The sequence below is a fragment of the Nymphalis io genome, chromosome 17 (genome assembly GCF_905147045.1).
Source record: "Nymphalis io chromosome 17, ilAglIoxx1.1, whole genome shotgun sequence".
NCBI lineage: Eukaryota > Metazoa > Arthropoda > Insecta > Lepidoptera > Nymphalidae > Nymphalis > Nymphalis io.
Window position 1 is genome coordinate 7,233,594 of NC_065904.1, and position 19,833 is coordinate 7,253,426.

At 33.4% G+C, this 19,833-nt stretch overlaps 1 protein-coding gene across 2 annotated transcripts in view; it reads left to right on the forward strand.

The window, feature by feature from the left end:
- LOC126774822 (tyrosine-protein kinase Src42A) overlaps positions 1-15,975 on the forward strand; it is a 66,021-nt gene extending 50,046 nt beyond the window's left edge. For both annotated transcript variants that reach the window (XM_050496446.1, XM_050496445.1), the window contains exons 4-8: positions 8,762-9,089; positions 9,694-9,872; positions 11,716-11,872; positions 12,397-12,650; positions 12,774-15,975. In XM_050496446.1, coding sequence (XP_050352403.1) covers positions 8,762-9,089; positions 9,694-9,872; positions 11,716-11,872; positions 12,397-12,605 — 873 coding nt within the window. In that variant the 3' untranslated portion in view covers positions 12,606-12,650; positions 12,774-15,975. The remainder of the gene's footprint in view (positions 1-8,761; positions 9,090-9,693; positions 9,873-11,715; positions 11,873-12,396; positions 12,651-12,773) is intronic.
- Positions 15,976-19,833: the final 3,858 nt, after the last annotated feature.

The following is a 19,833-nucleotide window of genomic DNA, read 5'->3' on the forward strand; positions in this document are numbered from 1 at the left end:
TTCTGTGTTCGCGTATCGTTCATCCGATTGGCTTGAAACTTTGTTCAGTTGTTGTTGGCTCGTTCTGATTGGATATAAAAAAGTAAAGAGTTATTGTCACGCGAGCGGGCTATTCGCTAGTAGGTAATACATATAAATTCAATTTATATAATTTGAAGGCGCTACCTTTCATTAACATTTAAGCCGATCAATGTTTAAAAAATATCATCTACATTACAATATTTGCATATTATTTATAAGATGTTCTATTTATTAGATACATATATACATACATCAATATAAAATAACGTGCTTCTATAGTTCTATATTAGCATTAGTTAGTAAATAATCAAATACACGCTGATTTGATATAAATCTTTGATAAACATATGAACATAGTAGGTACCTACTTGCAAACTTCTTTTATTTTATGACGTCATTCATTTAGCTCACAGCAATTATATTTGTTTCGCTATGAGAATAAACACGAGTGAATCATATCAGTGATGAAGTTGATAAGAATTACTTGTGTTCATTCTAAATATAAAATATCGATTATAAAAATATAAAAAATGTTTGAAGGCGTCAATATCGGACTATGAGATATATTTGAATAATTATATTACTAAGAATAACTGACTGACAGATATATTAACGCATAACCCAAACCACTGGGGCTAGCTCCACGAAAATTTGCATTAAACGCACGTGAAATATCTATTACTGGTGGTAGAGCTTTGTGCAGGCTCGTCTGGGTAGGTACCACCCACTCAGCAGATATTCTACCGCAAAACAGCAGTACTTGGTATTGTTATGTTCCGGTTTGAAGGGTGAGTGAGCCAGTGTAATTAGAGGCACAAGGGACATAACATCTTAGTTCCCAAGGTTGGTGGCGCATTGGTGATGTAAGTGATGGTTAATATTTCTTACAATGCCAATGTCTATGGGCGTTGGTGACCACTTACCAATAGGTGGCCCATATGCTCGTCCGCCTTCTTATTCTATAAAAAAAAAAATATTATGTATTTATTGTATACACCGAAACAAAAGATTTACTTAAAATGGGCTGTTATCTCACATCTTATTTTTTATATTGTGTATAATGTAATAAACGTATTTTGCAGGGAGAAAATGAATAAAGTTTTATTTAATAATCGTTGCCGCGATTAATTATTGACATTAATGATATTAATGGTCATAGTTGTAGACTTAAAATATACACCACGCAATATTTATTATTTATCCGGTTATAACGAGAGCCGTTCGTCTGTTACTGTTAATGTAAAAATAATTTACTTGTAACCGCACGAAAGTAATATTCGTAATATTTCTTCAACGTTTAATACCTCAGAGAACCGGAAACCTTATAATAACCGAGTTCGTATTTGTTTTTTTTTTAAAAGTTAATAACTAGCGCCGACCTTCACGTCCCTCGCGAAATATTAAAACATAAAATCAAAAACTTAAAGGTTCTCCATCAAATTTTGAATAAAAAAAAATCATCTTACTTGAGAGAATCTTTGTTAGTTGTTTTTATTTTTCATAATAACTCAAACGAGCCGACGTTCTCGTAATGGTAAATGGTATTAGACACCGTTTATTATCACTGACAACCATAAAATCTATTTTGTTTCTGTTTTTTTCCATATAACACACTGGCTCACCCTTCAAACGTCCAAAATGTCACGTAGTATTGTTCAGCGTTGTTGTTATCAAATGAGTCACTGAACGCTACATAACTGTAGGAATCTGCACAAAAACCAGTAACAATTCATTCTGATCTTAACTATTAATTTTATATCATATTCCAGCCAATTCACAATATGGAAATATCACTTTTTGCATACTATCAAAAAGTGATATTTCCATATCGATCGCTTTACATATTTTACATGAATCTTGTATAACCAAAACTCGTGTAACACGACTGTAGGTATTAAGTAAACCTCGAGAGTTTGCTTTAAATGCCTCAAATGAATCCGTTTATTGAGAAAAGTTATACTGTATATGCTATATGACATAACGCTGCCACAAAAGCATAACATTGATCATAAACATCAGCATATACGGTAAAACGAATAAAACAGCCATAAATAAACCAAACTTAACACGCTACACATCTACTGCTTATATACAGATGTCATATAATAAAATAAACAAACTGCCATATTGAATCACTATTTATGATATTGTTTTTAAAATATAAAAACGTTTTAAACGAAAAGCCTTATAAATATATTTTTATATTATATTGCGTGATTAAATCCTTATTATAAGAAACGGATAATTACATTCAATAGTTCATTTCGCCTTGTTAGCTTAATTGCAGAATTGTGTAAGAGATTACGTAACATTATAATCACATATATACATACATATACAGATTTATATAAAAAAATACTACAAATAAAATGAATACTTGCATATTTATGCACAACGAGATTCTTTCGAATGATTAACTACAAAATTTCACAGATTTATAAGTAAATTGCTTTAGATATATACATTTAGTTATAAAATGTGCCCTTAAAACTGATTGCGCTTCGGCTATTTAAAAACGTATTTTAAAAGCTGGTAGGTATAAATAACATTTTTTTTTCATTAACGAAACAAAATAAGAAAGTCTGTGTTTATATATTTAAGATTATTCTTACCACAATAGTGCCATATTTAAACTATTTGAACAGTATCAGAAACGGTATTTCATATTGGAGTAGTGGACGATGTTTCTATATAAAACATGTTAATCTTACCCGAAGGACGTGGACATAAAATTTAGCTCGAAATTAAAAACGTTATCTTCGGTGTAAACCCACGCGTTTTATCAACTGGAACATCTTGCCTTACCTTAATGAATTGAAACAATTTGATATTTCCATCAATTCACAGACAAGCGATATGGCGGATTGAACAAACCAACCAAGCAGGCTTCAATTAGTTATAAAAAATAATCTTATTAGTAAAGCCTATTTATCAGCTACTAAATATATGTTTGACAAAAATGCGTAAATTGATTGATCCAGCAATCTCGTGTCGGAACTAAGTGTATGTAATTGTTGCAAATTTGTATTTTTGTTAAAAATAAAAAGCGTAACTGAGATTTTCTTGCCGGTTCTTCTCGGTAGAATCCACATTCCGAATCGGTGGTAACGATTGACGATTTCATAAGTACTTGTAAAAGTCTATTTGAATAAAAAATATTTTAGTTTTGTACGCTATATTCTTCTCAACTGGATTGGGAAATATAATAACCCCCTCCCCACCTAAGGCCCACTCATGACATTAACGAGTTATTATTAAATAGGTATATTATATATATATATATATAGGTATATATAACTTAAATATTTAAATATTAAATACGAGATCAGCGAACTATAAATATAAAATACCGTCTCGTTTTTTTATATGAATTGTATTTCAATGTTTCGTAAAATTACACAGTTTTATTATATTTTTTCTATGGACTAATATCAACAAAAGGCGGCCATTGTCAAAACAACATCTTAATTGATTATATTTATCGGCACGCGATTAAATAAAACCAGTGACGTTTATACTTTAACGAACTCTATTGTTCGAGATCGGTTTTAATTACTTTTCTTTGTTTCATATTCGAATTACTTCAAATTATTTATGCTAAATAACCAATGAAATTCAATGATAGATAGATTTGTTTTATTACGTTCTAAAATTTATTTATTTTTAATATTTTCGTTTATTTTATTTCACCTTTTTATCGCATATCTATTCACGTTTAATTAAATACCGATGACGCATTGAAACTTGAACTTTTATACGTGTTTGTCTAATTTAAATAAAATCTTTTTTTTTTTATATTTTGATAACTTGCAACACGGAGAAACTATATAATTTTGTAATAAACTTGTATTTTAAAAATTCATTTTAACAATCAAATTAACGAATCGTGATAAATGTTTTATTTTTTTTTGTAAATTTAGCAAAATGTTTACGTGATCGTAAGTAGGTATAGCATTGGCATTTTTGAAACGGTCATCCAATTGTTTTACCTGTAATTATTGAACTGTGCCCATTTGGTAGAAATAAAAGCCATTAAGCTAAGAATTGAATTGAATTCTAATTAGACTAATTCACTCACCCTTCAATCTTTTAGACCAAAACCAGCTGTAGAATAACTCATGTTGGGTAATGTGACAAGTATGTGTGCGGGGTACACACATACTTATCCAAATCACTAGTATTTTTTTCATTACATTTGTTCAAACTACTAAAGCTTGATTTAGCAAATAAAAGCTATCAATATTCAAATTACTCACTTTCGAATGTTTACATATCTGTTATATTTTCATAATAAATAGTTAAAAGTAAAACTTCAAGGAGTCAGTCTAGCGTTGGTTGATGGATGTAAAATATGTTAATATTGACATAGTTATGCGATAACGTGTCGCTTAATATTGTGACGCAGTGTATTATGCTAATGTGAATTTATATATCATACTTGAAACTTTCAAGTTCAAAGAATTTTGCAATAACGTATCATAAAACTAGTTCTTATCCGCAACATCGTCTGCGTTGTACTGACCTAAATACAATTACCATTACGTCACATAGCTTTAAACCCTTAAAAGTTTTAAACTTTTTACACGCGAATATACTTTCAAAGTTTAAAAACATGTTTTGGGTACTTTGTGAATATTTAAGTTTTGTTTATGATAAATTATTTTAGTTTTTCTGAATATTGTTGCAAATATGTTTTCCGTTTTATCGTTTAAGTTATATAAGAAGCTGTAGCCGCGCATCCACCCTAAGATAAACGTGACCGTTGATTAATATAAAAAGAGGATCCAAATAAGAAACTCAGACGCTGGTTTTGTCAAGGTTAAATTCTTTTGGTTGTTCTAAAAACTTGCAGAATATTTCTTATTAAAATTCCATTTTATACAATATAAATTTTATCTGTAGTTATAGTTATACCTATTTATCGGAGTTTTACAATTGGAACTCTGAATCAATTTTTCTTTACATAAAATGATAACTTTGTATTGCCCTGGGTATATTTGTTATCACACTAAGTTTCATTGAACTTTATCAGGAACTTCAGAATATAATCTTTTAATAATAAAATTGTTAAATCTATTTTTTTTTAAAAAGAATATACTCTCATTTCTTTCATATTTTACTCAAAACTTAGCGAGATTATATAAAATATCCAGGGTTATTCTAAGAATATTTTATAAGTGAAATTACCAAAAAAGTACTATTACAATATTAAAATATATATTCCTAAAATATTATTTATAACAATAGCAGTCACAAAGTAAAGAAGAGAGAGCTGATCTATGGAGTAAATATATGATTATTTTAATATTGATAAGATCTTTGTTGGCTACGTTTAAACTTCGTGCTGAGATAAGTTACAAAATAATTTGGTCCTTGTTTCGAAAACATAACGAAACATCTTATAGATTAGATTTTCACTGTTAAGTAAAACACGAGCGATCTCTCGAATTATATCGGTAGGTACGTTTCTAGGATAATAAAATTACATCGTCTCTAGTGTATATTTAGATTCACATTTCTCAACATCTATGCGGTTTCGAAGCCAATAGCGGTTGCAACATCTAGTGTTTAGTAATGCAGTGCGAATTATATACAAATGGAATCATTCAAAATATCTTTTTACTATCCTAAGACCGTTTGGAGAGCTATTGACCTGTATTAATTTTAATAACTTCGTCTATTATGACTTTATTGAAAATAGAACGAAAACATAAGTGGATTATGATTAATTTTTAAATGCACAATAAACTTGTACACACGCCTGTAACAGGTTTCGCAATATGGCAGCAGTCATTGTGATGACGTTACAATGCCTTTCTATGACTCGAAAAGCACACTTGTTAAACCGATTGACGCTTTTTGCTCCTAAATTATTAAAACTTTTTATTCGTTTTAAATATATCTCAGTTACAATAACTTACTACACGACATTTCCTCAAATGACATTTGTATACAATCCAAAATAAAAATCTTATTACTTTTTGTAACATCTGTAGGTAAATATATTGTAATATGTATTAAACTAATGAGCTTACTTTTTTCTCCGCTGTTAGCTAGTCTTCTGTGACGAGTTTCACATAATCGTTAATCTAATTTAATCGTGATGATAAATGAACTGTGTATATTACACCAAAGATGTCTCATGTATTAATATTGTATGTACGTAGTTAGGATTTAAGCACAAGATGAATATTCAAGGTGCTTACTTGAATTCAAATTCGTAAGATTTGATTAACATATTAATATTCCACTGGACTGTCTCGGAATATTTACGTCAATTCTATTTTACACACAATCTTCAAATTAAGTGTGATAAAATTTAAAATGATGCCCTCTCTTCCTTGTTTAGAAACATGAATGATTTGACAAATCTTTTAATCCTACGAAATAATTTAAGTTAAGAGATTGTGTAGAACTGAATCGACGGCATAATTTTGCATAGAATTATTTCTTAGATAAAAAAACTAGTTATTATTTAACAAATGGTCACTTTCAGCTGTCTGCAGTTGGACCACTCGCTTGACTAGCGGATGGTCGAGCTGTCGATCAGATGACAGGTGTGGTAGTCTACGTACATATAACCATGTATTAACTGGTTTAACCGCTCGTTAAGCAGCTTGACGAAAGTCAATATTTGACTTCCGAGAAATTTTGGATTTCGTGTAGCATTTACGGTTATCCGCTACTTTTACGGAGAATAAGATGCATTTTTCTTGAATACCTTTCTTCTGATTAATAAACTAATTAGCAAAATAAAATTAATCTTATTTGTTAACAATTTATATCCCCGTAACGTCATATATATCTTTGTAGTCTGTACATAATTAACTTTTATTATATTCATTTATATTTTCTTTTATTTTGGAGTAATAGTCATTTAGAGATATAAGACTGTAAATTAAAATGTGAAACTACTGAACTTGAAGCCTCGAGTGTCCATGCCATTGTACCAAATACAGAAGAGTTTCTAAACAATTTATTATTTTATTATAATATCCCAGCCCTAACTTAGATACGGTGGCTAATGTGCAATAGTGCATAAATGTGTACGCAAACAAATGCTCTACCGATTTCCTCACTCATAATGGAATCTATCCGGCTTCAGCTGAAAATGAACACCGAACCAGACGCGTTACGTGTTTTCCGATGCACTAAATTTGCAGCCTTATAAACGTGCCACCAGACCAACGAGTGATACTTATTAACGATTTAAATTATTATTTTTATTAAATTATTTACTGGTGGTAGGGCTTTGTGCAAGGCCGTCTGGGTAGGTACCACCCACTCATCAGATATTCTACTGCAAAACAACAGTACTTGTTATTGTTGTATTCCGGTTTGAAGGGTATGTGAGCCAGTGCAATTACAGGCATAACATCTTAGTTCCCAAGGTTGGTGGCGCATTGGCGATGTCTATGGGCGTTGGTGACCACTTACCATCAGTTGGCCCATATGCTCATCCGCCAACCTATACTATAATATATATATTAGTATTTTCTATTTTAATGCAACAAATTATTTATTTAATTACACAGTTATAAAAGATTAATTCTATACTATGTAAATTATTCCTTTTTTTGCATAAAAAGAGAACGTAGACAAACCCGTTCTCTGACATAATCTACGGCCTTCCCAGAAATGAAATCTCGTTATACAAATTAATAAAAGATTTCTTATTTAATATACATCTGTTAGCTCGAGAGGGAAATTTGGATCGTTTTCTTATTTTTAAAAACACGACATACATGCAGCTATTTGGACATGCAAATAACAACCTATGTCAGTCAGTCAATGTGACAGATTGTATAACGATTCGCACATTTTACATCAACTTTGGTTACCAAGCGACGAACGCGATTACATCAACTATGCTATTTGCGATACGTTTTTGCATTTTGAAACATCAGACAATTCAATTAAACTGGTGTTCAGCTATATAATAGCCTCGGTGATGATGATTAAACAAATATTAACTTGAAGAAGTATTTATTGTTTGAATGAACCCCTACCAGAACATTAATGTAATTTCTTAACATAAATATTCTTATTCATATTATACTAACTGTTCCACGCAACTCTATCGAAGTCAAATCTATTTTCCCGTAGATCGCATATTTATTTACCTATGTCTTTAACTAAACCTCGGCAACCTAAATGTCGATGTTATATACCGACAGATTCAGTAATTTAGACATCAGTCTGGTATAAATTGCAATAAACCGTACGATATTTTTCTCAGTTTAAAATTGATTATTGTTGATTAATTACGACAGGAAAACGAAATAACATACATGCAGCGGTCGCGGTCGCTTGCCACCGTCGCCACGAACCGCCGGTTTCAACTTACAACGTGTTGTGAATTAAAAAAAATACATGCACTTCTCATATTACAGTATCTAGACGTCGCCTATCCGTCTGCAGAATCCTTTAATGTCACTCGATCAATCTACAATTTATCCTTTTTACGACCTGACACAATCGACCTGGTCACATAAGTAATGCGACTTTAAAGCCAATTATGTCCAATTCACTTCATAATAATTCAACACGTGATGAGCTCTGAATACATCATTAATTTCGAGTAAAAGTTACAACCAGTACACTGTGCCAATTCACCAGATCTGTAGATTTATGGAAACTTGACAATTGTTGTTTTATTACCTTTTGTTTCGAACACATTCGCTATAATTTAAGGACTAACGTCAACTCGTTTAATATTTTTAAACTATTTATTTTATAGGTTGAGAAACCCGTCACTGAAGGGCTATCGCATAGAACACGTGATCAATGGGAGATCGATCGTTCTTCTCTGAAATTTGTACGTAAACTCGGTCACGGGCAATTTGGTGAAGTATGGGAGGGGCTATGGAACAACACGACACCGGTTGCCATCAAGACGCTCAAATCTGGTACAATGGACCCGAAAGACTTCTTGGCAGAAGCGCAGATAATGAAAAAACTTCGACACAGCAAACTTATTCAGTTATATGCTGTGTGCACTCTCGAAGAACCGATTTATATCATAACCGAATTGATGAAAAACGGCTCTCTTTCGGAATATTTACAAGGTAAAACTACAAAAAATTAATAAACTAAATGATTAAACAAATGTTTGTGTTCAGTCAATCCAATAATTAATCTGGACTTTGCACACTCGCCTATAGTTTAAATGCAGAAAATCTCGATGATAAACATTTCATAAGAATGTATCATCATTAAACTTGTTTTCAATTAACTCGTATTATAATATGATATCTATATATTTGTATTTTAAAAAAAACGAATGATACGAGCACGAGTGGGGAGATGTCGCGGATCAACTCGGAGTTGAGTGGTATCAATATTACCTACTGCTTTAATTATATTTGTGAAATACTTTAAGTAAAAATATAGTACTTAAAAGCTTAAATAGAACTATTTACTTTAATTTTGAAGTTACAAGATACTGACACTGGAGTTGCTCCGATCACCGTTTATTGCGAATACGTGACGAATCGGACAAAAACGTTTGTTTTTGTGACAACATTGAATGGGTTTAACTATTGCAATATTAGATGTTTTTCCAAAAGATCGACCGTGACCGTATTTTTTTTTGTATACAAATTTATTTATAACTAACTAATAAGTTATTTATATATATATACATATTAAAAACTTGAAATTATTTTACAGGTAAAGGACGTGGCCTAAAGCTCCAGACGCTTATCGATATGGCGGCGCAGATCGCGGCCGGCATGGCGTACCTCGAGTCCCAAAACTACATCCATCGTGATCTTGCAGCTAGAAATGTACTCGTGGCCGAAGCGAATATCGTCAAAATTGCTGACTTCGGTCTCGCTAGGCTTATAAAGGTTGGTTTACTTCTTCAACAAACCTTAGACTTACAATTGCATACTGATCTGATTCGATTTTTTTAGTGAAAATTACCATTATATATATATTTTATGATTAACTGTTTAAAAGTATAATAAAAATCAAACTCGTCATACCTTATCTGAAACATTTATCTCAAGCAGATAGCAATTTTAATTAGTTATTGTAAGCGCAAGGCCAAAACAATAATCACTGAGGAAAATCAGTAAAGTCATCGTTATTCTTAACAAGGTAAAGAAAACTAAGCAGAAGCCGTTCGTCTACAACATTCTAGCTCACTTCATTTCACTTTGAGGTTAATCACACTGGGTGGCAAAACCCATACCGCAATGTTTAGTGCCGTTAATAGATACCACAAACTTTTCTACAAAGTTGTACGTAACTCAACCATTTATATATATACATACAGATGAATGAACAGTACGACAAATTGCATTCACGATTCCCTATAATTAAATCTATAGCCTGTACCAATGGCAGGAAGATTAAAGATTTATCTTTATTTATAAACAATTTGACCTTAAATTAACATGATATAATTGGTCGAGATAAAATAATCTATGGTATTCATTATGGATTCGTGAAAGAATGGCGTTTTGAATGTCGCTATGTGTTATCGGAACGTGGAAATAAAATAAAAGTGGATGTAAGTAGTTAAATGGAATATTATTGTTTTATAAATAAAGATATTTTAATAAAGTATTGAATAATATTGCAGAGCTATTTCGCAAATCGCATGGAATATTTAAATGTAATGTTTGTTTATCTCTACTCCTTATGCCATTGTATGGAATAGGCTATAGAATAATGTAGTGATCGTATTGTTTTGAAACACAAATTTAATGGTCACGTTTTTATGATTTCTGCGTCACGATATTGGCTCTTCTCTTATTATACTGATGTCATTTCCACTGGCACATTGATTTCATCGTTATTCAACGTAACTAGTGGTTATTTTGTACGGCAGCGCTTTATTATATAAATGTATAATATTGTTACTCGTCGTATTTATTACTCGGTCATTTATTAATCAGACAGTGTCTATCTTTATATTTCCTGTAATTAATATTGTATTGCGTCTTCTTTTAGGTATTTTATCTATTTTTATTAGACGTTCAACGTCATTGTATTTGGTATTAGGAAATTTTAAAAGCAATATAGATAATACTTCTAGGAAGAATGTACATTTTTGATATCGTTCATAGTAAAACGAAGCTTTTTTTATGATAGAATTTAATTCGAGTAAGTAAAAAAATGTAAAGGAACGCTTTTGTGCAAAAAGTTATTATACAACTAATGACTTTATGGATGATAGCACCTTGGAAGTGAAACGATCGGCTATGGCTATTTTTTTAAACTTAAAATTTGTAATCAATGATAAAAAAATAATTAAAAAGCCCTCTGAGTTTCTCTCGCCGGTTCTTCTCATTTCTGGACAATTTTTTTTTTCGACATAAGAAGAAATGTTGTGACTAATTAAACAGTTTCACTCAACTTTCAAACCAGAACACAGTACAGCAAAACAATGCTGTTTATTGGTACAATATAAGTTAGTCAATCATTTGTTCGACAATTTTTCTAATATGTATGTACAATATATAAACTGAATTTACTTGGTAAGATTTCAAGACTTGTTTTTTTCCTAACCGTACACATTAGAAAAAGATGGCGTTTTCTTTGTCGTTTATTAATTGTGTACAAGAGAATTCGCATCGTTATTATTCAATAAGACAGAGTACTGTTTTTCCTTTGAAACGATTAACTAATCTGTTTTTGTTAGGTTATAAAATACCCATTAAATGTGTTAATTTTCCACTTTAGGAGGATGAATACGAGGCTCGCGTGGGCGCACGATTCCCGATCAAGTGGACCGCGCCCGAGGCCGCGAACTATAGCAAGTTCTCTATCAAATCTGACGTCTGGTCCTTCGGTATCCTTCTCACTGAGCTCGTCACGTACGGCCGGACACCTTATCCAGGTAGGAAAAATACAATCGTAACAAAGATACTGTGCGTCCATATAAGAATAGGAATCGCTTTTCGCTATATCTTGACGTCATAACTGTCACTATAAACAGTTAAGTATGGTAAGCGAAAATAAATAAACATAATTCATTAGCAAATAATGTAATAATGAAGATATAACTTTGTGTGTGTAAAATATTATTTTTGCAAGATGTAATGTTCAAGTGTCTAGTTACAAAATTCGACTATCACCTAATATGTATGTGTTGTCCGATTGTAAGTGGTCACCTTCTACAGTTCAAAGTCAACGATAACGTCAGGGTCACGGGAACGTTATGAACAATAGACTAGAGTTGGTCGTAGATGCTTAATTGTTTTATACTGTTCGTTTACAATAAATTAATATGACATTTAGAATCATATTAATGTACAACATTAATTATATCTGACAACTGCAATATGTATATAATTAAATTCACAAGACTATTTTTGCTTCAAGTTTCGTCCATAATTTAACGAAAACATTACCCATTTGTAGGCATGTCGAACGCGGAGGTGCTGCACCAGGTTGAGCACGGCTACCGCATGCCGTGCCCGCCCAACTGTCCCGCCGCGCTCTACGACATCATGCTCGAGTGCTGGAACAAGGACGCGCTCAAGCGGCCCACCTTCGAAACCTTGCAGTGGAAGCTCGAGGACTTCTTCACCATGGACAACTCCGAGTACAAGGAGGCCTCGGCCTACTGAGCCAGGCCTTCCCTGCCGCCCCACCGACACGCACACGCGCATCACGTGAGTTTACTTTGTACTCGTTTAATGGTTGCGAAATTAATATAAATCAACGGGATTTTTGTTTTTTTTTTTTTATTTTAATTCGTACCCGACAAACTTCTCACTTTAAACACTCGCCCGCAGACCCCTGGCCTTTATCACATGCCGCCGGAGCTGCAAATGCTGCACAGCAGCGCATCGATGCAGCACCTGCAGATGCACCACGCGCTGCACGCGCATGCGCACCCGCACGCACACGCGCACGCGCACGCGCCGCTCGCGCACGCGGCCGCGCTGCCGCACGCCGCCACGCTGGGCGCGCTGCAGGCCGCCGCGCGCCCGCTGTGCGCGCGCCACCACACGCTGTACCGCGCGGCCTAGGCGCGCCCTCCGCCCTCGCCGCCCCACTCCGACCGAGCACCGACTGACCTTTGCTTCAGAAACTCATGTAATCGACATCGTGATATGTTAACGACGTCTACACACTGACCGTATTGTTATTGAGCCGATTGCGTGTGCGATGTTCGCATTATACACATTTTCAATATAAACATTTTCGCGGACTCGATACCTTGTACCCCATTGTTGAAGTAGCCGATAAGTTTGTAACGATCGATATCGATTCGTGGGAAATAAAATTGAAAGTTATCTAATAATTGTAATATCAAAGTTGGCAAGAACGTTTAGAAGTAAGATTCATCATTGATAAATTTTTGAAACAGTAAATTAATCGCTAAAAGATTAAGGAACATTTAAAATGAAGTAACACTGGTATTCAAACTGGTTAGTTTGTTCCGCGACTGTTACTCGACGCGGTGTACTCAATTCTATTGCTCCCGGATCGGTAGTAAGTTTAGTTAGACTGCCTACAATTTCTCTAAATGTATTTAGCGTATGATAGGTTAACTAACAGTTCTGTATCGAATAAGTCGTCGATGGACGTTCACAGCGAATACGATTCCTTAGGTGATAAATACTGATTAAACAAAACTTAGAACTCGTACCGCTTTTCGTAAACGATTAATACGTTTGAGTTCAAACATACCCGCGTGACTTCTCGACAGCGAAATAGTTGATTGAGTTGACGTTCAATGCAGTTTTGTGTCTGGATTAGCTTCGAATTAGTTCCACTTAGTTTCGGAATGCGAGGGCGCCGCGGCGGCGGGACGGGCGGGACGGGCGGGACGGGCGGCACGCGCGGGTCCGCATGTGTGCGTGATCAGGAGGAAATTTAGGTTCGGCAGGGATTTTATACTCATGCGTTTCGCATGACTCGTGAGGATTTATGTTCGAAGAGACGCATTATTATCGTATTAGGTATTTTCACCTTCGTATACCATTTTTAAATTAGAATAAACGATATTGGTGATAGATGCCAAATAATCCTATTAAAGAACTGAATTTTATATAAATACATTATTAACTGTTCTGAGGGTATTTAGACTTAGGGATTTATTTATGTAATTTATACGCAATTAGCTGCTTCGGTACGTTTGATTAGAGACGAGTCGTTTTATTTATACGCGCGATGCTGACGTATTATTGAAGCGCGTGCGCAGTTTGAGTTTCCTATCTATTTATCGTAACCGTACTCTTCATAAGGACGTAAAGTCGCATCGCGATGCGACCCCTCGATTGATATATTATTTGTGCCAAGACTTTTTATTTTAAGCGAAAGTGTAATGATGCCACAAATAATAAATAAAAACACGACAAGTGAACGTAACTTCATATTTAAAATAAAAATAAGATATAATTGGCCTAAGAAATTGATATTTTTGAATATTAGTAGGTTTTGTATCCTAACACATTAGATTTAACTTATATTTATACCATCGGTATGTAACTCGCCGATGTCGTCTACTCATTTGTTAAAACTGCACGTCTGTATCGTAATGTGCAATATTTATTGTTTTGAACCCGGTGCTTAGCATTTTTATGTTCGGGAAACTCGAAATGAAATTTCCTCGGAGCTTATTTACATCCTCAGAACATTTAAATGCAATTATTAGTATCGATATAGGCATAATTATTATATTGACGATTATTCCAATTTTTATGTCACTGCAAATTTTTGCAAATTGTTTTTTTTTTTTTTGAATTTTTTCTCGCACTTTGTATATAGAACAGAATGTAGTTTTGCTTATTAATGGTATAAGTGATATTAGAAACTTTGTAATAATACAAAATACTGCCTTGTAGTTCACTTTCTTCCAACCATTCCAAATCAATCGCAATAATTTTTAACGAAATGTTATTTACAAAGAATTTCAATATAGAGATAATTAATCATTTTGATAAGACAGAAATGACGCACATATTATAGATTTCATACAAGAAATGGTGCCTCGAAAATACATTTATATGTCACAATATTTACTTTGCCATGTTTGTTAATATATCACATGAGCGAGACGATATTGAGGTGTTGTAATGAATGAAAGAGAAGAAATCACTTTAATGTTTGACGAAAACGCTTTTAAAAATATTTTACATGGAAATAATATTGATTTATTGATCGTATTTTTATAAAATTAAGTTTAACCGAACTTGTCTCGCTGATCTGATATATATAATTCGATTTTGGAATTTAACTGGTAGAGTTTTAGAATGAAAACGTAAAGGAAGCGATCATACATTTATGTAAATTTTATATTCATAATAAACGTAACTTTTATTCATAAAGAATGATTTTATCTTTTTATAATAAACCCTAAACGACTATTTACTCTGTATTATTTCGTTAATTTATTTAGAGAACTCGGTTAAGTTATAGCTGTATAAAGTGCTTCGGGCTTCGCTTCTGAAGTTGCTTAGTTTGCTATGTAGGGCAATAATATATTATATTCGTATTTTACCTTTTAGTTAGTCAATTTTAAGTGTTACATATGAAATGGCGCCATCACAATGATTACGGAAGTCGAGTAGGTTAGGCTATGTGAAGAATGAGTGTTAGCTATATATTATATGTAGTAATTGTTGCTGTGTTACATGACTGCGTGGTTTTCAGTACTGTACAGCCGTAGCGAGTAATATGTCAGCGGTTGGACGGTGAAATCGTAAAGTGCGACTGATGTTAGTTGATACTGTTCGACGCGTGAGCTGTCTTATTACCTCCGAGTATCAATTAAAGCTATTTTAAGTTTCCCTCCGGCCGGTATTACACTGCTAATTGAACACTAATACTATTTAATTGATTTCCTTTATCCCCTCGTATCCATTTCTAGGTGTATCATAATGTATGATTAAGAATTGTCAGTGTAATGCCGGTGATGTGTGGTTATGATTATATTTCACTTATTTGTAAAGATTTTTTTAACACAACAATAAATATAAATGTGAAATATTTCTCGTTTTATTATAACATCCTCTATATACAATGTGTAACTCTTCAACATCCAGCTAATTTTTTAAATGTGTAATCATCAGAACCTGCAAACGGCTCCTTTGAGTGCCTTTGAAATGCCGCTAGCGCGTGTATGAGCGTGTCACACCAACGATAAGCTCATAGTCGACCATTGTCTGCCGACTAAAAGCCACAAATAACCCAGCTCACAATCACAGTAAGCGATCTGAGCCGCTTGAATGCGCGTAATTCATTCATTTTCTTATTTAAAATTTAATTTCATTTTTTTTGGAAAAAATACAGTAATTTTCCATTTATAAGTAATACTTTTTTTTCATAACACAATCAAGTTTCCACGACTGACTAAAACATAAACGATAACATTAACTATTTATTACAGTTTATAATATACTTAATAACGCAAAGAACAAATAAAATAAAAGCACATTTAATGAGCGTAATGTGACACTGCCCTACACTGTCAATATTTTAAACCTTACAATATTTTAATACTTATCGTTCGCACAAATTTCTATTTGTTAAGCCGACATACCGATTCATACCGAAAGGCGGTGTCGGCTTAATCAAAGACGGCGAGGCGGGCGTCGGCACGTGGCACGTGAAGTCACTCAGTTTCGCATGTAAACTACCTCAACTTCCCGGCGAAGCCTATTCCGGCGGGGGAAAAGGTGCGGATAGCGCCCCTTTCTTCTCCCATGTCTTCTTTGGAACAGGTTTGCAGCGGCGTCCGCTCCCGCTCCGCAGCCTTCTTTTGCGACATCACACGTCGATGTGTCGTCTCCTATCAGCCTCCTGCCTCTCAATCAACTCTAGAGCCTGAAGGTGGTACTTAGCAGAGCCATCCCAAAGATGATAGCAGAACTCTATACATGACCTCACTTGTGCTTTATATAGTTGTTCTGGAGTAAAGTAACGTCTCACTTTGGAGAGGATACCAAGCTTTCGAGCGGCTATTTGTTTTCGGCACAGTTTCTCAGGATAATTGCTGGAATGCCATCAGGTCCGCTAGCCTTGTTCACGTCTAGACTGCGTAGCGTTTTGCGAACTTCCTTTTGCCGAATGCGTATATCACTCATGTGAGTGTCGGCGGTAGGTGTTGCTGGAAATGTCGCGCTACCGACCGCGGCGGTAAGACGTGAAGACTCTACAAATAAAGACGCAAACAGATTTGCTTTCTCTTCAGCGGTGTGAGCTAGCGTCCCGTCAGGCTTCTGAAGGGGAGGCAGTGAGGGCCGACAGAAGTACCTGCGTCAACCTGAACAAGAGTGTGCCTCGTTTTCTTTTGACCCAGCGACTCAAGTGGGGATGTACCGCTGTCGCTCGCGCCTGCGTTTCATGTGGTTTTAGTCATTTCATTAAATATAATTTTAATCGTTTATTGTTTTTTACTTTGTCTTTTAAAAATGATTTGTCTTTAAAAAAAAATGTCATGCAATGTATACGTGCGAAGCATCCTAGAATATTGTAGAACAGTATGGTCACCACATTATAACGTGAATCAACTAAAAATTGAGAGAGTACAAAAAAAAAATTTTACGTCATTTAACTTTTTCGAGTGAAGGTTCAAAACAAAGTTATAAAAAAAAATTATAACTACAAAGACCAATTAACATTTTATAACATGTACAGCCTTTCAAATCGTAGAATTCTCTTGGATCTTTTGTTCTTGTACAAAATAGTCAGAAATAAAATTTACTGTCCTCAAATTCTCAGGGGAATAAATTTCAATGTGCCTAGGAAAGTATGTCCACGTTATCCAATAAGTGTATTTTACATTAGACCATCTAAAACTAAACTAGGACAAAATGCACCTCTTGTAAGATTAGGTAAAATGTATAATAAATACTCCTCCATTAATAAATACCGTAGACAGAGAAACTAATAGACGCAATGAGTAGTTCCTTCTCACTTACACAAGAAAGAGAACGAAAATTACGTTACAAATGGTATAGATAGAGATAGTATTATCAAATCTTTTGTCCCTTATCGCGTAACCATTTTTGGTGTTTGTTTCGCTACTCTAGTAGCGAAACAAACTTGACGGTGCGTTCATTGTGTTTTTTATTCAATTTTCGCTTATTTTTATGTTAGAAAACGATTCTAATCCATTAAAAAGGCCGTGAAACAATCTTTATATAATATCGAAGGTTATACAATGGTCCATTGTCGTATTATTTCATGTTAAAGCGATATCAAGAAGAAAATTGCCGGCGTGTGTTTTCACGCGTAAGTACGACTATTTTGTCCCTAAATATAGTTTCTCAGTGATGTTTATTTATGCCATAGCGTGACGGAACCTTATATTGCATTAAAATCCTAAAGATAATAGGATTTTCCAGTTTTTATCATTCATAACCTATAATTATTTATCGTGTAAGAGCTGCCAGCGTCAGCTAAAAAAATGTCCCGATTTTCGATAAAAAATGTCGACTCGTCGATAATGTAAACAAATAAATACGGAGTACAATAATAACCTAGAGTGCTTCGTTATTTGTAAATATGTTATTTTAATTTATTCGTTCTCTTATTTATAATTTCCTAACGACAATATTATTTAATATTCCTCATGAATTTATAATATAATTAGATTCCTAGTCAAGAGGTTAACATAGAAATATATGTGGCAACTATTCTTTATTAATAATTTAATTGTGTGTTTTAGATTTCAATATCTGAGGAGAATTCTAATCCGTACTGGATTAGAATTCTCCTTATAAAGATGCTGAAGTACTATTGATAACGGAAACAAAAACAAACAATCCAACGGTTTTTGGGTCGGACAAAAAAATATTTTAATTAAAAAATGAATAATAAATATTAAAAAGTAAAATGTAATAATCTTAATTTACCGTAACAGCCTGTGAATGTCCCACTGCTGGGCTAAAGGCCTCCTCTCCTCTTTTTGAGGAGAAGGTTTGGAGCTTATTCCACCACGCTGCTCCAATGCGGGTTGGTAGAATTCACATGTGGCAGAACTTCAGTGAAATTAGACACATGCAGGTTTCCTCACGATGTTTTCCTTCACCGTAAAGCACGAGATGAATTATATCACAAATTAAGCACATGAAGATTCAGTGGTGCTTGCCCGGGTTTGAACCCACGATCATCGGTTAAGATTCACGCGTTCTTACCACAGGGCCATCTCGGCTTCTTAATTTGTTTTAATTAAATTCTGAAATTTTTTATCTCCCAAAACAGGGAATGCAGTTACTATGGCAACATTATACGCAGACGTTGACAAACTATCTCTGTCTCAATCACGGTTTCACGGCCCCTTGGTCTATTTGTTTCTCTGTCTACGATAAATACAAAAAAATAATTCTGGAGTTATTATTAGAATTCTAATTACAAAAAAACATATGTTGCAAGCATGTTAGTTTAAGAAATTAATGAAAAAATGTATTTAAAGTTATTATTACTATTCAACTTAAATTTTGAATTTAATTAAATACTATGTATTGTTTTCTTATTTATATCTTATTTATTATATATTTTTAATGTGATAAATGAAATGAGTGCAATCGTTAATTATAATATTTACAGCTTTATTTTCAATGTTATTAATTATTTATTTATTTTTCTATAGAAATGTAATAAACATTTTTTAGTAATTTAGTATTATAAAAAATATTGCTTATGTTATAATCTGTTTATACTGCACCTTAATATGAATTTTGTGGCCGTCTTTAAAAGTCGCACATTTTATGTAAGTTGAATGTGTTTGTTTTTTTATTACATGTAAAAGTATGGTGACTGCTGATGGTCCTTAATAAAATAAAATAAAATAAAAAATTTGATAAATAGAACCTACTTACCTACCTAATAACCTATATACCT